The sequence below is a fragment of the Rhyacophila brunnea genome, unplaced genomic scaffold, assembly GCF_057557595.1.
Source record: "Rhyacophila brunnea isolate RB1 unplaced genomic scaffold, BYU_Rbru_1.0 scaffold_23, whole genome shotgun sequence".
NCBI classification, from domain to species: domain Eukaryota; kingdom Metazoa; phylum Arthropoda; class Insecta; order Trichoptera; family Rhyacophilidae; genus Rhyacophila; species Rhyacophila brunnea.
This window is the reverse complement of record NW_028232893.1, coordinates 13,073,400-13,095,153: the sequence shown is the minus strand read 5'-3', so window position 1 is coordinate 13,095,153 and position 21,754 is coordinate 13,073,400. Positions and strand designations below refer to the sequence as shown.

The following is a 21,754-nucleotide window of genomic DNA, read 5'->3' as shown; positions in this document are numbered from 1 at the left end:
AAAAATGAAAAAAATATATAAAAATAAACAAGGTGTTACTACTTATTATAATATTATTTTTTTTAATTAATTTGTTTTTCATGCGATGAATGTGCTTGTTTATTAGCACAATCAATTTCAATAGTAGTAAATCCAAATTTATCACCGTTAATTGACGAATGGATTCTATCATGGGCCCCACAGCTTGAAGCGGGCCCCCAGGCTAAATATCTTATTTAAAATATTTAATAGCTCAGAAAGAAGGCGACTTTTTTTTACTATTAATAAAATAATGAGAAAAGTGCATTAGCAAACTAACCAAGAATTTAGTAAATAGATTTGATAGAGTAAATAAATTGTTTGTTTCAAAATATCTGGCGCAGAAATCATTTAAAAGTGGAAACATGGCGAACTATTTTTTTTATGAATGCCTTTACATTGTCTTTTTAAATCAGTGAATGCATTAGTGGTCCTTGCATTGATTTATTCATTGTTTTTATTTAATTTTCTACCAAATAGACAAGTTTAACAACAAAATTATCGTTCCTAAACAAATTTGCCTCAAATTTCAACATTATGATTTGACCCTTTTATTTCATTTTTCACGAGATAGCCAGCGCGCTTTACAATAGTATAGCAGTGAGATATTATAAAATTAGACTCCATATTTTCAGACAGGTTTGCAAACAACTTTTTATATGACTGTTTTTTATGTAGTTTATAACTAGCGGCCGTTTTATAAACTATGCATTTTGCAAACTGCAAACCTGTGGCTGCATTAATAATTTTAAACTTTTTCCGCCTCCCTTTGCAACACTTCGCGCCTCACAGTTTGGAAATCGCTGATCTATTGGTTAAATTTACACCATATTATAAATGGTTTATTAAGCGTACAGTTGGGATTTGTTTGGTGTAATATTAATAATATTCTAGACAAGGTTTATCTTCATAATACAGTACTCTCTCAGTAATCTGCTACCCCAAAAACCAGACAAGTGTCCAACTAGTGAAAACGGCGGATTATAGTGCATACATACAAAATATGGTAAAAATTAAAACAGGTATTTCGTAAAAATTGTTTTTTTTGAGAAATTTGTACTAGCAAATTACGGTTGTATTTATAATTAAAATCAAGTATTTACTAAATTATACATATTTATAAACTGTTTATAACTAAATATAGTAAAATACTTGACACAACAATTTGTTTAGTGAGGCAGATATTCTTGAATGGCTTAGGATTCCTGGCTTTCCCTATGACCAAACGCTTCAGTTTGTGTGTTCCGGTTGCATTGGAGCATGGCATAATTGTGATGCGGTCCTTGGGCACTTACCTCCCTGGTACATTACTTTGTTTGCAATGAACATACGTTTTACGAAGGAGAAGTTTTCTAAACCTGTCTCATCTGCGTTGTATACTTGTACGCGACGGACTACTGAATTTGACAATCGAATACCGGCGAATTACAGAGCTTGATTTTGTGCTTTTAACTAATAAAAAAACGGCGTATTATTTTATAGTAGTTGTCGGATAATCAAGCGGCAGATTACCAAGAGTGTACTGTTTTGTTCTTCATTGATTATGATGTATGAAACAACATTCTTCGACCACAATAATTCTTATTTTCTTATAGAATATTATTCACTGCATAATATTGAAAAGACATATTTTTGATATATATATCTATTGACACTCTTTCTTACTGAATCATGAGAGTAAGGATGCAGATGAGTTTTATTGCGGTATTTTAACGGTTGAAGGTTTTGTGTAGACTAGGATCACATAAAGAAAACACAGATCTTAATATTTTTACATCTCCACGTGGAGATGGCTTCGTATAGTTTTTGTTATTATCACGTTTTTATTAACTCATATTCTTGTTTGTCCTTTACAGATTTTTTCTTGTGCGGTACAAATTTTTTCTTGTTTGTCGAAGATTTTTAACTAACTTCCCGACTAGCTAGACATTTGAAACTTTTAGAATATATCAGAACACGACGACAATGCATTCTTTAAGCAGAATTGAATCCATTTTCAGTTAATTCTGTTTTGTATGTTTCGAGAAAAAAATCGTTAAAAGTAATATTTACTACTCACTATTATTGGATGCTACGTGGGTCCTAGCAACTAAATTATTAATATATACGTTCGTTACTATAGAAATCAATATGAAATGTCAAAATCACATTTCTGTATTCTATAATATTTATTCAGTATTTCTATCAAGTACAATAAAAAGTTTTTATTAATACATAGAATTGTCAAGTTTATAAATGATTCAACAGAAAATTTAAGAATGTGGTATATAAAAAGTTCTTTTTATCTTGTAATTATTTTTAATAAAAAAAAATTAGGTTTATTTATTTATTTAAAAAAAGACACATTAAGCACATAACATATTATTAATTCAAGACGTTCTCAACATGTCATTTAGAATAAAAGGTACAGGTTAATCAACATAGTAGAGAAGAAAACAAAGAAAAAATAATTTTATAGCAAAAGAAATAAAGTAAAAAAACAATAATCGTATTAAAAAATATACAAATTAAACAATAACATAAAATTTTACAAACAAAAAACATAATGCTTCGCTAAAAATGTCTACATCTCTAGGGAGTGCATCGAACAGCCGCACAGGCCTCGATATTGGTGCCTAGTGCTGTTTCCTTTGTGAACATGACATCTTTGAAAGGACGATACTGTATATAGAGTATTCGGAAGCATAAAATAGGAAAATGGCACGTGGTTTGGAGGGTACAACTATAAACGATGAGCTCGGTTATCTCTTTAGCTGCATTTCTTCGTATTCTTTCAATATTATTGAAATTAATGTCGCATGAAATGTTGATTTTTACAATAACTATTTTATCGGGAAGCAACCCTCCTAAACAAGAGGCTTTACAGGTGCATAATACAAAATTTCCAGTAAGTTCCAGTGCCACCATCTTGGAAAATATCGGTTATTAAAATGTTCAGCCATTTTTTGATAAAATGTAGCTGAAAAGCAAAAAAATTGTCTGATGATATTTTATTATGCAAAGTCTCGCATTTATGGGAATTATTTCCAAGTTACGGGTTATTTTAATCATTTATGTTTAAGACATAACTTCTAAACAATATTATTCTTGTTTCGTTGTAGTTATTATTATTGTAAAATCCATCTCGACAAAGCATACTTAAGTGCATAATGAGTCAATTATTGAGTAGTTAAGGACATCACAACTACTGATTTATCTTTTGTAGGTACTTAGGAATACGTCTGATTTAGGCCGAAATGCGTAGAATGCCAGAGCTATGTTAAATCAAAGTTATCCCAAAAACTATGCATAAATACATAGGTGCAAACATCTTTATAGACAAGGAAACGTTGCGTTCTGCAATCACAATTGTTGTCATTTTTGAAGTTATACTTCTGTTGGTGCGTTTGAAAAATCAGATCAGATTGTATTTTTTGCGTGTGACATGTAACACATAATTAATTTTTTCACACGAAAAAAAAAACGCACTCGATTGGATTCAAACCACCGATTGTTCGGTTATCAGCCGAACGCACTACGTTTACGCCACAGTATGATACTGCAATCGTGACGATTATACAGTATAATATTACAGTTTAGAATTGTTCCGTTGCCTAGGCAGCCAATTTATTATTGTCTGCCATTTGTAATTCCTTACGTAAACACACGATTAAACGTCAGATTGACATTAGGTACTTAAAAAGTAAAAACAACTAGAAACCATTATATAATATAGTAATATTAGTTAAAGTGTATAGAAATAAACCAACAGCGTTCCAATAAGCGGTCTTTTTTCTTGAGTGTGTAATTTAACAAGATAATTAAGAGCTAGTCAAAGAATATAGTTTATCACAAGGTTTGTTTTTGTTTTGTTACGCTAAAAAAGTATATCTTCTAACGCGCGTACATAAGTACACACGCCGATTTATATATTTTTTTATTTACGTAGGTAATATTATAATGGTAATATTATTAAAAAAAACTATCAATAATGAATGATTATAATGTAAACTTTAAATAATTTAATACTTAATTGAATAAATTGATGCGTAGCGGATACAGTATACTGATATTTTTTTTTCCATTTTTATTGACATGGCAATAAAAATCATATATAAATAGTATGTAGGTATAAATTTCTTATTTATGTATTTAAGATTTTTTTAAATTATATACTTAGATGATTCTCTATTTTATCGGGATAAATAATTTAGGGTATTTATAACCAGATGGCAAGGGCGGCTCTCGTGGCGTAGTGTGTAAGGCGCTGGCTTACCACCCGAGAGTTCTGGGTTCGATTCCGGTGAGAAAAACACAATATTTATGTGTTTTTCTCAAAGCCTGGGTGTTTGTGATTTTTCAAAATTACTAACAACCACCTTGTATGAAAAAGCAAGGACATGGTTATGAATAAATAATTCTAAAAAAACAAAACTGCTGATGGCAAGATCAGCACATAAATAATAAAAGGTGATTTCACAACAAAATTACTCTGCAAGGGACATATTATAATAATATTATTATTATCACTAATAAAACATATTTTATATTTTTGCGAATTTCTTCGATTTGCTTTAATATTATTTTTACAATTTATTTACAGTGTATAATGATGATTGTTATACATTAAAATAATATATACAATAGATACAAAAAAATGTGTACAAAAAGAATAGATAGAATTTAATAAAATATTAAAATTTTTAGAAGAGAAAAACGGTGGTCAATTCAAATCCAAGCATAAACTTGGTTGTAGTAAGTAAAGCTTAATAATGATGTCCATGGGTAGCGGCGGCGACAGCAGCGAAGTGAGCGGCCTTAGCGTGGGCTACTTCAGGGGTGTCTTGGGGAACGTGAGCGCCATGGTGGGCGTACACTCCATGAGCTGGGGCATAACCAACATGAGCATAACCAGCATGGGCCCAACCGGCATGAGCGAGTCCAGCATGGGCGGCGTAAGCACCGTGGGCATAACCACCGTGTCCGGCGTAAGCTCCATGACCTCCATGAGAAGCAGCAGAGACGGCGGCGAAGTGAGCGGCTTTAGCGTGGGCGACTTCAGGGGTATCTACGACACGTCCATCATGACCAAGAGGAGCGGCACCATGAGCATAATGTCCACCATGAGCGTAGGCGCCTCCGTAGTGTCCAGCATATCCGGCATCATGTCCCCAGTTTCCATGATCTTGAGATTCGGCCAAACCTTCACCCCTCCATTGACCATCATCGTTGTGTCCGTGGCTGTAGACTCCTCCGTAGTGTCCTCCATAGTGTCCTGCGTCGTATCCGTGATCCCAGTGACCATGGTCTTGAGATTCGGCGAGTCCCTCACCTCTCCATTGACCATCTTCGTGTCCTCCCCAGTTCGCTGACACGCAAGCGGCCAGGCACAGGAATGCAGCTACGTACTAAAAACCCACAAAATACCAATAAATAAATTATTTTTAGTAAACTACAATATAAGTTACATACAATTGTATTATTTTTAAATTTTAATTATTAACTCATAACTTCTACAATTAATTGTATGATAATGTATATAAGCGTTTCAAATTCATTCAATTTATTAACAGATGTTTATTTTTAAACCCAAGTACTAATCGAATTATAGTAACTGTTATTGTAACAATATTATTTTCTCTCACTCTCAATTTAAAAAATTGTTTAAATTTTATTTAGCTGAGATTTTAATAAGTATAAAATTTTCTTCTGAAATTAGACTTATTATACCTAATATACAAGCATGAGAATAAACTGATGTAATAAAAGTATTACTGCTCTGCTAAACAAAAAGACAGTATTTTTGGTTTTAGTAAAATGAGAAGCTATAAACAACCTTTTCTCTTATATTATAATATGTAAAATTATTGCATTATTTTAAACATAATTTCTTAGTAGACAGTGTATGTTTAAGTGATCATTGACACCATGAAAATATAATAATAAATAATTACAAGATAAAATGTACTCTTTTTCTGTTGAATCATATAAACTTGACAAATTGTACTTGATAGTCATATTGATTTCCATAGTAACGTACGTATATGTTAATAATTTAATTGCTAGGACCCCAGACCCCTAGCAACCAATAACGGTGTCAAAATAACTTTTCTTACAAAACAGAATTAACGGAAAATGAATTGAATTCTACTTAAAGATGGCTAAAAGTATTAAAAAATGCATTGGTATCGTGTTCTGATATATTCAAAAATTTTCAAATGTCTAGATAGTCGGGAAGTTAGTTAAAAATCGATTGCAAGATTTGTACCAGACAAATAAGAATACGAGCTAAGAAAAACGTTGTAAAAAATACATTTTTTTTCTCATAAGCAGAACATATAGGTTTCCACATATTGAAAATTAGATTAACTGACTTTTTTATATGAAGAATGGTGGTTGGCCATTCGTATAAATTATTTTGATCTTTGCACTAGATTAAACACAATTGAAAAACATACATTATTATTTTATATGTAATAATTAATTCATTATGAATATATTATTTTAAACCTAAGTGTAAATAAAGTTTAAAAAAATATTAAATTTTGAATTATTGCACTGGTTCACTGTTCAAACGAAATATTTTATCATTTCACTTATTTTTAAAACGAATAAATCAATTATTTACTAGTTAAAACACTGCAATAAATTGAAAGAGTTAAAATAATTAATATTAGGTATAAAATTATCACTAACCATGGAGTTCATTTTGATTTGTGGTAATGGAAGCGGAGCCTTTTCACTGAAGGAAAACTGCTTGTGATCTACAGTAGCGGGAATCAGGCTTTATATTCGAAATCAACTACCCTAATAAACGCAAAAGAGGGGGAAATAATTAATTCAAGAATAATCACCAGGTAACGAGTTTTTCACTTCATAAAAAAATCGTAATCAAAATAATCAATAATAATTCGCACACACCGATTAACATACGCATATATTACACATGTGTATGGTTACACTTTCACGTCATAAGTACTCACCTGTGATAATCTTTTTTTAATATCGATATTATGTTAATTTTTGCGTATTTACGTTGAAAGAAACCAACCCACAAGTCAAACAAATTGATATAAAACCTGAAATTAAATATTTAAAAAATGGACACTAATGCAAAAAGAAAAAAATCTTTCAATTATTGAGAAATAATCATTTAAACGTTATAAATTTATTTTAATATTAATATACTTAAGTTTTTTAAGTTCTACAATCCAATGTAGACCTAGGCTGTCTCACAAGGAGGCTTTGTAACAGATTTTTTAAACCATAAGTAAATCTTATCCCATACTCATACATAATGAAAACGAAATACACCTGATGTTTTTGCCCGATCCCACGATTTTATAATCCGACACGCTACCGCTCGGCTATTACGGGCGTCTATTAGCTTAAATAATAAGAACTTTATTTTAAGATAAAAAATATATTTTTGTATCTACTATCTACTATATATACTAGTCTACATAATAATATGTATTACAATATTGCATGGAAAATTATATTTCTCTACTATAGTTACAAAACAGCTGTGATTCATGGGGGATAGGACGACTAGACTCCGGACAATTGGACGCCGCACTGTCGTAGACACGTATACAGAACGTAGACGAGGTATTTTAATCAGTTTCTATCTACTACTTAGTAGTTTTAATTCATTTTACTCTTAACATAATGTATTTTTTATTGCGGATTGAGAATTACCATGCCTAAAAGCTTTATATAAAATAAAAAACTCTTTTTTCATTGGAACTTAAACATATTCACGATTAAATCATTATTTACGTCTGCATATTTACATTTTCACCAACTATTAAATCATAATATAATCATTTAAATATAAATAATAATAATAAATATTTTTTTAAAGTACTTATAAGTAGGTACCTAACGACTATTTATTTTCGAATTCCGTGGCGTCCGGTTGTCCCGGTGCCAAATCATAATAGATCCAATTCATGACCGTCTATTACAAAATATTATATAATTTTGAAATAAACACAGAATGGCATTAATTATAAGATATGGAAAAAATAATGTAGCTAATAGGTATCAGTTTGTTTAAACTATGTTTGGTAAATAAATAATTTTTCCAAGAAAGTAAAAACATTACAAATATAATCCAATACCTTTAGTTTATGAATATTTTAATGATAAAATTGTCTTTCGATCATATGTGTACATAATAATGATTATTAATAAATATAATTAATTAGCAGATTTCTTTTTATTTATGATTACTATGATGTTTAGTTGAAAGGTTTTTTTCATAAATATAATACAGTTACCATGAAAAATGTGCGTTGGTTGCTTCCTGCGTATGTCTCCAAATAGTTACCTTTATGACAGCTATATGAATTAATTTACATATTTTATGGGCATGAATATAGTACCTACAAAATATATCTGATTATTTTTTTTATACTAGTTAAAATTTTTGTTCGAATTTTTATCAATCTATTAACATAAAACGCATACCAATTATATTATTAAATTTTTTTTTTTCATTCAACTTCAGCTACTTCCTATTAGACGTTTGACGTTAATGTACGATTGATTAAAAATAAATGAGTCAGAGCCTAACCGTTAATCGTTCATGCATCATCTTCTACACGAATGCGATAAAAATCTACGTTTTCATAGTCAGTCAGAGGCTACCAGTGAGACAGTTACATGACGTCATAAGAAATTTTTCTTGTTTCATGATTAATTGATGACAATAATTATTGTTTCTTCGAAAATAGTGAGACGTTCTAAATCGTGAAGATTAAAAAACAGACTCTCGTGTTAAAATGCTACGTTATTTTTTCCAACTGACTCAAATACATACCGAATGACTCGAATGAACTAATCAGTCAGAACGGATCATTTGAATGTAAGTCTCCAAGTCACAACTCAGTGACTCGGTTCCCATGACATCATATGTAAAAAAATGAGTTAGATGTCAAACTACAAAATGTATAATATACGTAATAAGATCACTCAATTAAGTACATTTTGGAAAATTTATATTTTTTATCATAATTTTAGTTACGTAGACAAAAGAACTTCCTTCTGTCTACGTTTCTACTGCCATCTATATTATTCTGTTTTATGAGTTGGAGTGAATTATTGGATTGGCGTTTACGTGGTAGAAATCCGTTATAAAGCAAAATTGCTTTTAATTAATTCTACGATATTTAAATTATTTATGTTGATAGCTGTTTCAGGCAACACATTGATCTTCATAAAGACTCTAAGATAAACTCATTACTCTTTTTGGTCATTCCCTCATGAATGTAGGTCATGATCACTAAACATAAAATACATTCAATGGAGTTTGTAATTGACTCATAATTTTGGAGACACCGACAACACTTTGCGTTCTGTATTTATCATGATTATAATATGTGAGTACATTATTATCTGAAGTCCATTTTTCCATTTAAAACATCGGTACAGTTCGGTTATGAGGAATACAGCGGAAAACACGTTTTGAAAATACCCGATATACTAGATTATGGACTATTTGTTAAACATATATAATTTTGAAAAACACTTTCTGAGAGAATATATTATAACCAATAGAAAAAATATTTTTTGAAAAAAAAGAGAGCCAACCCGACGGGGAATCAAACTCCGTATCTCCCAGGTATACGCCCTGATCCGTGCATTACCACTATGCTACGAGGTGACATACTAATTGCGACAAATTTTAACTATTGGTCAATTTTAATACCTACTCACCAGTGCTCTTCCAAATCAAGCTACTTTGGCAATCGATTTTTGTTTCTTAAATTAAAGTAGGTAACTATTTACTATAACTTTGATTACTAACCGTCGTCGTGGAACTTCTCCAATATTTTTTAGATGTAACTACTTGCACTTGCTAATAATTTATAATTAACTATTTCTTTTATTCAACGAATAATTCACAAGATTTAAGAATATATTATTCTGATTATTGAACATATATAATTTTGAAAAACACTTTCTGAGAGAATATATTATAACCAATAGAAAAACTGACTTTGATTTAAGAGACGAAAATCGATTGCCAAAGTAGCTTGATTTGGAAGAGCACTGGTGAGTAGGTATTAAAATTGACCAATAGTTAAAATTTGTCGCAATTAGTATGTCACCTCGTAGCATAGTGGTAGTGCACGGATCAGGGCGTAAACCTGAGATATACGGAGTTCGATTTCCCGTCGGGTTGGCTTACTTTTTTTCAAAAAAGATTTTTTCTATTGGTTATAATATATTCTCTCAGAAAGTGTTTTTCAAAATTATATATATGTTCAATAATCAGAATGATATATTCTTAAATCTTGTGAATTATTCGTTGAATAAAAGAAATAGTTAATTATAGACTATTTGTTAGTTTGGGTTAGCTTAGGTTAGGTTAGGTTTGGTTAGGTTAACCTAACAAATAATCCAGTATATCGGATATTTTCAAAATGTGTTTGCCGCTGTATTCCTCATAACCGAACTGTACCAAAACATCCTTTCACACTTTGGTCTTTAAGATTTCCATATATAAGTTAAATATATATCTACTTAATAATATAATTTAGGATTTTTGTAAATAAAAGAAAGTTTATATTTATGTTTTCGATATATTTCGATTTGCTTTCACAATAATGTGTTTTAATAATATAATACATACATACTAATATAATATAATATAATATATAAATATATTCGGTGGAAAAATATGATATTAATAATTAATACGCACTTATATAATAAAACAATATTATATAGACGTATAAGAAATATAAAAAATAATAATATATATAAATAAAAATAATACGATTTGGTTATCTACAAATGATACTTAGTAAAATGAAAATAAAAAACACACTCAAATGAAAAGTTTTTAAAACATTATATTAATGTTTAATATCACAAGAAGTTCAAAGGACGAATGGCATTGATGGTCTTCTAAGCCTCAGCTCTGAAGTTAGGCGTAACTGATTACCAGCCTCCATGGGCGTGGTGTCCAGCTCCGTGGGAAGCGGCGGCGACGGCGGCGAAGTGAGCGGCCTTGGCGTGAGCTACCTCGGGGGTATCCTGGGGAACCTGAGGAGCATGAGCGCCATAAGCGGCAGCTGGAGCATAAGCTCCATGGGCAGCTGGGGCGTAAGCGGCGTAAGAAGCTGGGGCATAAGCGGCATGAGCGCCATGGGCATAACCTCCATGTCCACCGTTGGAAGCAGCGGAGACGGCGGCGAAGTGAGCGGCTTTAGCGTGGGCGACTTCAGGGGTATCTACGACACGTCCATCATGACCAAGAGGAGCGGCACCATGAGCATAAGCTCCGGCATGTCCGTAAGCACCAGCATTGGCATAACCGCCTCCGTAGTGTCCAGCGTGTCCTGAGTTGTATCCGTATGCTCCAGTATCTTGAGATTCGGCCAAACCTTCTCCTTTCCATTGGCCATCATCTTCATGTCCCTGGTTGTAGACTCCTCCGTAGTGGGCTCCCAGATATTCTTCGTTGTACTGTCCATGGTCTTGGGATTCGTCGAGGCCTTCTCCCTTCCATTGACCTTCTTCATGTCCTCCCCAGTTTGCTGAAGCGCAAGCGGCCAAGCACAAGAATGCGGCTACGTACTATAAAAGGAGTAAATAAAGGATAAGATAAACAGGCCTTGGTTATTTATTTTATTAACTTTAGCTAAGATTATAAATATATTAAAATACAGAGCTATCTTAAAATGTAATAAAATCTATCTCAAAAATGTATATAATATAATATTAAATAATACTAGCTTTCCGATAATGCTTCCTATGTGAGAAAATATAGTGTGGAGTGGGGATGCTATTTTATAGCCAATTTAATATAACGTGAAAGTCGAATACTTGTATTTAATAATCTTATTTAATTATTATTTTTGTAATTAACTTTGTATAATTTAGCTTGCCCATTCCACATATAAGAAATTATACCGAATGCTAGCTATATTCATATTTTTTGAAAATCTTGTCAAGTTTTCAGAAGAAATATTGCATTTCAAAATTGGAATATTGATGTGATTTTTTATGTATGAAAATAGTCAAGCAAGAAAATAGATTTAAAAAATCAAACATAAGCGGTCTGGTTAGGTGAGACGTATATTCATTAAATAAACACACTATACAGTATCTAGTAAAGTGACTGGTGACATTGGATTTAAAGGTTTGTTTGTACATTTAATAAAAAATATATAACAAAATATAATATTTATAATATGGATATTCGTAATGTGTAGAGTAGAATTTGTATAGAAAATTACTAGTTGTTTTGATTATAGTAAAATAAATATTGAAAAATCGCAATGGTTGAATTTAACTCGGTCGTAGATATTAAATCCGCGATCCACCGACCAGTAGTTTAGAAAAATTATAAAAACCCCTCAATGGGCACAATATATAATATCATTTGTATTTTACATAGTGATAATACAAAAATCAGAAACAAATACAAATTATACAATACTTTTATCTTTGAACTGCAATAATCTATTCATAGTTCAGTCAAAGCGACATAACAAATCACCAATGCCATCTATTAGTGAAACGTAAAACATAAATATGAATAATCGAATTTATCGATGGAACTCTGAGATTGATTTGAATTTGATATGATTTATAAAATGTTTTAAATTTATAAAACGATATTAAAATACAACAAATAATTCATTCACTCTGTATCAAGTAATATATTACACTATATACGTAGCTAAAATACGAATACTAAGTGATTATACTTAACATGTATATTGACTAAACTATTTTCTAAACATAATAATATTTACAGAGTAATCGCATAAATAGCGTAAATTAATGTATTATTATAACCGTAAGTAATGAAATTATTACGTGAGAGAGTAGTTATACGTTTAAATAGTGTGAAATTATTGGGTCTGTAATCGTAAATAAAATTTATATGAATATAAGTGATTGGTGTCGCAGTTTGAACAAATATAAAAATATCAGTTAAATAATGGACAATTTAATTTATTTATAAGTTTTAGAGATGAGCCCGCCTAGTTTTTATTTGACGTTACTATTAAGTAAGTTTATTCTGGTTAAATTATTTTTTGTGAATATTTAGAATTTTTTCCATATTTTATATAATCCTAAGACAGGTTTCGTCCTGGATCATTTACATGAGATGAAACTAGACATATAATGCGGGTAAGTTACTAAAAATGAACCAACAAAATTATACATTTTAATATTGGATACTATCAACTATCTATATTCAATATAATATATAAATAAGATATCATGGTTTCCAAGATGAGTACAAAAATTAAATGTATTACAACCACAGATTTCCTGGTTATTAAAAAGTATGTTTAAACGAGCGAGCAAGGCTAAGATACCTACTACCTAAAGACATAGTATATACAGAGGTACTCTTGTAAGGTTATGTATAACGTCTAGATTATTTGGTATATTATACTAGCAGGTCAATAGTAGTTATTTAAATAAATTGAAATGCCAAAAAATTGTTATTAATATTGTGTTCGTTGATAAATTAAAATCGCTAATTTTCTTTGATAAAAGATTGCATGGTTATTAAATAAAGAAATATTAAAAAAAAACTCAAGGTAATTGATTATGCTAGCTTATTAAATGCATCCAGTTTAAATTATTATACTACCCACATGATTGATAGATAAATGACCACTTTGAAACAAGAAATCTTTACACTTCAATTAAACGAAAAAAATATAGCTGAATACTAATACTGAGGCTAGAACAAGTCACGTATTATTATCATGATTATGGAAGAAATGATTTATTATACTGACCACAAAGTTCATTTTGAGAGTTGATTTTTGATTTATATTGTGAAGCAAAAAGAACTGAAGCCTTTTCGATAGAAAACTGCTTGTGATTTGAATTATCTTCTGGCAGGCCTTATATTCAAAATGAGCCACCCTCTGCAGGAATAGAGAGTGGGAGTTGTAACAATGGTGATTTGGTAGTAGGTACGGTAATATCGATTGCCTTCGTAAACCGCACTCTTTAGATGTGCAATATTGTGTGCGTTATCGGTTTGTTTGATGTGATCGATTTCATTATTACGATTATGAAAATTTGAATTGTTCTAAGACATAAAAGGACAACCGCTATCACGGAAAGAGTATCTGAATAAATTACTTAATAAAAATCATAACTTAGGCATATTTTTCGTATTATATTGATTTTACTTAATATTAAATTGTGTACATATTTAAAATTGTTGAAACTTTCAGTAAAACTATAATGATTAGTTTTCTAATAGTGATAAAATCATCCCAAAGTAAAATAGAATGTGTTTTATGATAACTTAAGGGAACATCAGTTTGTTTTTTCAGGGCATAAGTGGCGAGGTGTGGAGGTAGGCTGTTAAGATTTGGCGTATGTGGTGCACACTATACTTTTTAAGTTATACTTATTTGTTTTAAAAGAACTAAGAATACAATTTTTATGTAGTGATGGTTAGTTTTTATAAGTCAATTAAAACCTGCCTATATCAAACCATAATAGTTAATGAATGCTATCGGCGATCCAACTAAGATAGTGCACACCTTTTTGGTCATATTTATTTTTGTTCGTTGAATTAGGAATAATATGAAGATATTAAAGATCGTGTTGGTTAGTTTTTTTTAAATTCATTACACCCTACCTCTGCCAAACCATTATCGATAAAAAATATTCTTATGTCCATAAAATATCTCAAATTATGTATAGTTTAATGGCATAGTTTTAGATATTTTATAGATAACTGCATATTTTTAGATTATTATATACTATGGATTAGTGGGACCATACCATTGAACTGAAATGTTGTATCGGAAAAGCCATGGTGTTTTTACTCGGTCGAGGAAAATACTATATGGCCACTACATAAACCTGGGACCGGGAAAATGGGAATGGTTAGATACCATACTTTTAATCTTATTACATGGAGTGGAAGCGTGGACACTTAAAGAAACAATGCTCAGAACACCTGAAGCTTGAACTGTGAGTATACAGGCACATGGTCCGTATCAGCTGGAAAGAAAAATTCTACAAAACATCATTAGTTTAGCTCCCATTTTAGAGTAAACTGTGACGTCCCGTAGTGGTAGGCAGGTCATGCGTTATTTAGGATGTCGCCCCTAAGCTAATTATAACGGGCGGCGAATGAAGAAACAAATACGATCATTACAACTTCTGAAAGCAGTGTCGGTTTTCGGGAAGCGGGCGATACGGTCGTTTCTTAGAAAGTACCGAGATATTAGTTTAAAAAATCAAAAGGGGGGCTCCAAACATGTCAGCAAGTACATACAAAAGATTTTACGAAACAATTTTGCATACAATTTGAGACTGAGTTTAATTTTGCAAAAGGGCAGCACTTTGCTTAAGGATGTCACTGACAATAAAATATTGATTTAAATTATTATTTGTCTAAAAACTTAAGTCACATGTAATAACTCAATGCAACAGATATACTGTGTCGTTAATCAATTACACATAAATAGTATTTCAGAATTTGCAAATAATTATTGTGGAAATACTTTAAGATTCCTCAAATGAAGTGATGCATACGTAAAATTGGCATAGAACATTGTGCTATTCGACTGTTATAGCGTAGTGTAGGTAAATTATTATTGATCAATACAATACAAATAAATAGTATACCTAATTTAAAAATAATTACAAGATAAAAAGAACTTTTTATATACCGCGTTTTTAAATTTTCTGTTGAATCGTAGAAACTTGACGTAGAATCATTTTTTTGCTATTCTGCTACAAACAAACAAATATAGAATACTGAATTGTCATTTTGATTTCCATAGTAACGCACGTATATATCAATAATTTAGTTGCTAGGACCACCCCCTTAGCAACCAATAATAGTGGATTGGATTACGGATTTCTTCCAAAATAACTTTTCATACAAAACAAAATTAACTGAAAATGAATTCAATTCTACTTAAAGATGGCTAAACCTATTAAAAAAATGCATTGGCATCGTGTTCTGATATATTCTAAAAATTTAAAATATCTAGCTAGTCGGGAAGTTAGTTAAAAATCGATTGCAAGATTTGTACTGGATAAATAACCACCGGACAAACAAGAATACGAGCTAAGAAAAACGTGGTAATAAAACCGATATTCTTTTTCTACTATGGATATCATCTTTTTTACCTTATTTTTATTTTTTATCGATGTTTTGGTATCATAATAAAGACTAAAGCTAAATAGATAATTTATCACATCACTTGTGTCACAACAAATCTGTGTGGGCTCTGATCTCATCTAGTAGTAACCGCTGTCCAATGTATCTTCCAAAATTCTCTTAATCCCGAATTCCTGTCGCCTGCGCACCCTGGTCCACCCCAACCAACTACGTCAATGAAAGATCGGTCTCCAAAACACCTCATTATACAAACCAGACGAAAGTGGTTCAGCGCAATAAAGTAGGAATATTTTCATGCTTACATGCTACATCGATTTTTCTTGAAAATATAAAGTGTGCCTATAACTTGAAATATTCTTTATTTGTGTCGATTCGAGTTTTGATATTTTTATATAATAATTTTTAACGCTGTAACACCATGCCATGAGATCCAATGACAGTAGTGTAGTGATAATGATTTGGTACCTAATAGAAGAGAAATAATCACAATTCCCAGGCTTTGAGAAAATTACATAAATATATTGTGACGTCACCGAGTCGAGCTCGGGGGCCCCGGATGAAAGGCGAGCGCCTTACGCACTGAAATACGAGAGCCACTTGTTATTTTTTTCATATTTATGTACGCAATAAAGCTCGATTTAGGTCGATCGTATCAATCTGTTCGAGATGACGTTTTTAAAATTGAGTAGATTTTTTGGTTCCTTTTTCAAATTTATATCAGTAGATTGACAAAATACAATATGAAAATAAGCAATTGAAAACTGCGAAGATTGAATGAGAAGTCTTTAAAGAAGACAATAATATAAATATCAATAGATATAATAAAAATTATATTTTCTTCTTTCCCTGATCAAAATATTAGTAGATCTACTGAAATTTTAGTAGACATGGCAACATTGATTATTAACAAAAAAGGTTTTTGGAAAGAGACCCAATGTTTAAAGCACCAGAAAAAATTAACACTATTAAATTGGTACGAACAATAGGTATAGGCTATATATTGTCATCATCAACCAGGATCGATCCACTGCTGAATAAAAACTCCCCAAGCTCCCTTCACTATTCTCGGTCATTAGTTCTTTGCTGCCACGTACATCCATCGAACTTTATGAGTTCGTCTATCCAACGGGTTTTAGGGCATCTCTGTGGGCACAGTATGACAGCATTTTTCCAGTGGTTGTCCACTTAGCGACCTATGTCACATCGCGTAGGTACTATATATTTCTTCTTTCTTCTTTCGACCATAACCGATCCTAATATAGATCCGATCCTAATATATAATATAACAGAGTAGAGGTTTGTACTAACAGATTTTGTTTTTTACGAGAAATAGATGTCAGCCACTTCATCAATCTATTGGGTCCATACTCTAATGCATACACAAATTGAAAAATAATATGAGTACTTGCCAGACCCAGGATTTGAACCTGGGACCCACGACGCTATATGCCAACGTTCAAGCCGCGCGGTCATCGTGGGGTCCTATATATATATATTGCGCCTATAAAACCATTCACTTAAAAAAATACATAATTATTACGCATGATTTTGAATTTGGCGCTAAATACAGTACCGAATACAAGTTTATATAATTATGTTTTTTTTTTGATCTTGGAGAGGAACCGGAAGCAAAATAAAATTCTACTAAAACAACACACCACTTGGTAGGTAAATGCGGAATTTACAAATTAATTGTAATTATTAAAGTAATAATTCTAACTGCCGTGAGATAAGTAACTACTAATTGTATATAAAAGAAGCCATCGGCCTTGTCTCTGTTGATAAAAAAAATACAACACGATCAATGACTTGTTAAAAAAATCGGTGATCGATTTTATTGTTTCGAAATCAATACGCATAGTTACTTTATTAGATGTACGATCATATCATATTATACCACAAGTTCTGAAATGTTTTAAATCATCACCCTATTTTTCATAAGACAAGTTTTCGGTTACATGTAAATTGTACCTAAAACATTTCACCGTAGCACAGTTCGCCCGCGCCGTCAGCTTTCTTCAATCTCTGTATTTTTAATTTAATTACACACCTATTTTCTACTGTCTTTCTCTTATATTTCGGTAATTTTTATTACGAATTTTGTATATTAAGTGGTACAAATGAGTTTACAGGAAGCCAGGTGGGAACCGCGTCAATTTTCATAGCCGATTTTGGCAAAATTCATGAATTCAAAAATGAAAATCTAACCTAACCTAACAAATAATCCAGTACATTGGCTATTTTCAATATTTATTTGCCGCTGGCATCCTGTGAACCGACAAGAACCGTGTTTTATTTATACATCAATTTTATCTCAGTACTATATGACCCAAAGAGGTTGGGTGGTCATTAATATACGGCCATATATTTCCGAAACAACATTTCACGGTGAAGTGTGATACGACGAACTGCATACGTATAAATTATATACGCAGGATACGCAAGTTTTCAATTTCATTTCCATACTATAGTCTACATCTAATATATTTGCTTGTTCTTTGAAATATGGGTGTCGATTGTTCATTTGTATGGTGTTAACTTTTAATTCTTCGTAGAAACACAGTAGTATAATTTTAGGAGTAACAAGGATATAAGAGAAGGAATCATGCAGCCTCTTATCACGATGAGAGTGAAAAGGTGACATTGGACCTGGTTCGGCCACTTGCTGCGGATGCCAGAAGAGAACTTCAACCTGGCTTGCCTGTTATTCAACCCAATTGATTTTCGGCATCCAGGAAGACCGCTAAATATCTACTATCTATAGAGTGTATACGGTGGATCTATGGTATATTGGTATGATTTAGAATGACACAAGAAGACTGGCAGGTAACTTGGATTCTTGGACGCGCCGTGCGGAGTCCATATGCTCCAGATGAGAGGCGGACATTGCCGAAGAAGAATAAAGAATACTTTAAAGTTAATTAAAATTAAATAATATTTGTAGTACTTATTCCATAATTATTTAATAATGATCAAGAGTCTTGATCATTCAAGACTGGTTTCATCTGTTTCAATGGTATATTCTCAAATGATACAAAATATACAATCTTACAGCTATTAATACTAACAAAATTAAATATTTTCAAAAGTTCTTTATTCAAAAAGAACCATGTTGCCTGAATAAATCAAATAGCCATGTAGTGTTCGATGTATGGGTTATGGTGTTGAGGATGACGATGAAGAAGTCGAAGATATATGCAGGAGCGAGTTTTATTTGCAGCGTAACGGTCGGTACAATGTAATGTACAATGTACATGGTACAAATACAATGACAGTACATATTACGTACTGAGATAGTTACGAGCCAGGTACTTAGATTTGAGTGACATTTTTACAAATCAGTATTCGTAATTTATACAGCCAAAAGTAATACCTGAACATAATATTCCAGTACATAATTATATTGAACGAGTCAGCGGTTTAAATACGAGTAGCTGTGAATTTTATTTATTATTACAGTCATAATATAATATGATACTCTGGGAATGGATATTAGACTAATTTTCCATTGCTATACCGTATTTAATATCGCCAATCAATCTACTGACTCAGGTAAATAGTTGTTTACCGGTATATGAGTCCCTGGGAATTTACTATTGCGATCGAATAATTTGATACATCAAAAATAGATAAACTGATCAATATTATACTGACGGTTACAGCCATATAGCTATAAATGTTTTGAGTGAGGTTGTATTACCTTGTTGGACACCTTTTCCCGTAGTAGATTGATGGATTGAAGATTTATTTTTCATTCTTTCCTATAACTTATCGAAAGGAGTAGTAGACCTTCACGTAGTCATGGATCAACTACTGACTCTTAGCGATAGTGCCCATAGAACGCGTCGAGCGGGCGAAGTCAGCGTATGAAGCGTTTATTCATAACCATATTCACACGTCTCTTGCCGCGCATTACCCTTCACTTATGTAATAAGCGGCCAAAGCAGCACAAAATAATTATTATTACAGCGTCTCTCATAACAAAGCAATAAAAATATTATATTATTTCGGGGCTTGTAAATAATATTTACGACGACATTATTCAACCAGCAAAATATAGGACATGCAATAAAATTAAACAATGAGTTCTCTGTTATTAAATAATGACTTCTCGCCCGTCGATCGACGACGCCGTCCAGAGCGTGATTTTGCTCGCTGTGTTCAATGAATGGACTCCATTGTATTTTCTTTCATTCGTATCTCCGAGAAGCGGTGATTCGCGAAAAAACGATGATTCATGCGGCGGGCGCGTATAATGCGTCGTCAAATCCAGTGGGCGCTGACGTATTTGATTACGTTGTATTTTCGTTGATTTACGCGCCACTTGTGAAATTTTGCGCGAGAGCCACACTTGCTGCGTTAAGTGGGTTTTACGCCTTACACACAAATGGCTTTCAACCATTTATTAAACAGATTAAGTCCAAACTCAAAAGAGAATCAAACACACATTGAAATGCCAATCAATTTTTGTCAGAGATATCGGTTTGATCCCGATACCCATGGTATCAGAGACGGGTGTCAGACTTGATTTTAGTTTCACTTATTATTGTCAAAGAATATTATAATCATGTTATTTTGAAAAAATGTATTGTTTATTTTGTTTATTAATATTTTCCGTGAGACCTTCCAGCGTCCCCCAGTTTAAGAAGAACACACTTTATATTATAATTCACGCGTCATGACACGAAAAGTGAATTAAGAACCTTCATAATATATTGTAACATATATGCATATATATAAATATACTATAATATATTATAAAGCATAAACAGGTAACGTCTGTACCTAAAAAGTACTTGATAATCTTGGATCAGTTTTTTCCGGGTTGGTTTTTTGTCGACAATTTTGACAGTAGGCAGTTATGCTCTCATGGCATAATATTATAAAAATCAATATTTATTCTTTTATTTCAAATTTATATTGAGCTATAAACGAATTATATCCATATATTATGTAATTTTTATAAATAGAATCTAATTATCATATTAAAAGCTACATTGAAGTATTTTCATTTATATTGCAAGCTAGTAGAAACCGATGACGTCGTCCGCTTGAAATACGGAAATAAAATATTTAATAGATATAAAAATGAAGAAATAGATTTGATTTTTTCAAACCAATTGAAATATATTATACAACGGTTAACCTCACCACTCCACCAATACTATTTGAGCGCTCTATCTACACGCGATTCATTTTTTTATTTGTTCCAACTGAGCCTGCGCGATCGACAACGATTGTATATGAGCGCGTGTTCCACTAGCCGCTCCCCACCTCACCGTTCCACCGATGCTATCTGAATATTTTACCTGGTGCATTTTTTTCGAGAAGTTTTATCTAATGCGGTAAATGCGGTACGTAACCTGTGTTAGCTTTATTGATATCGGTCGATTAGTTTTTGAGATATAGCAAAACAAATAGGCAAAAAAATTATCTATATTTTGTGTTTAAGTATCATGAAAACAGTCAAAACAATGGTTAAAAATCAAAGATTGCAAAATCACAGACACTTCAATTTCATTATTAATATATAAATAAGTATTTACAAAATGAAAATAGTACTCTGAAAGCCAATTTTTAACCCGTGTAACATATATTTAAAATAAGTAAATGAAT

At 31.7% G+C, this 21,754-nt stretch overlaps 2 protein-coding genes across 2 annotated transcripts; both read right to left on the bottom strand.

Annotated features, from left to right (window-relative positions):
• Positions 1 to 4,523: 4,523 nt before the first annotated feature.
• LOC147069540 (uncharacterized) lies at positions 4,524 to 6,758 on the bottom strand. The gene is made up of 2 exons (XM_085950305.1): positions 6,694 to 6,758; positions 4,524 to 5,405 (listed from the first exon to the last, which is right to left on the bottom strand). The coding sequence occupies exons 1-2, from the start codon at positions 6,703 to 6,705 to the stop codon at positions 4,764 to 4,766; spliced, it is 654 nt and encodes a 217-aa protein (XP_085806431.1). The 5' UTR covers positions 6,706 to 6,758; the 3' UTR covers positions 4,524 to 4,763.
• A 4,085-nt stretch (positions 6,759 to 10,843) lies between these two features.
• On the bottom strand, positions 10,844 to 13,857 carry LOC147069539 (uncharacterized). The gene is made up of 2 exons (XM_085950306.1): positions 13,779 to 13,857; positions 10,844 to 11,589 (listed from the first exon to the last, which is right to left on the bottom strand). Exons 1-2 carry the CDS (start codon positions 13,788 to 13,790, stop codon positions 10,951 to 10,953), a joined length of 651 nt encoding a protein of 216 aa, XP_085806432.1. The 5' UTR covers positions 13,791 to 13,857; the 3' UTR covers positions 10,844 to 10,950.
• Between the last annotated feature and the right edge of the window lie 7,897 nt (positions 13,858 to 21,754).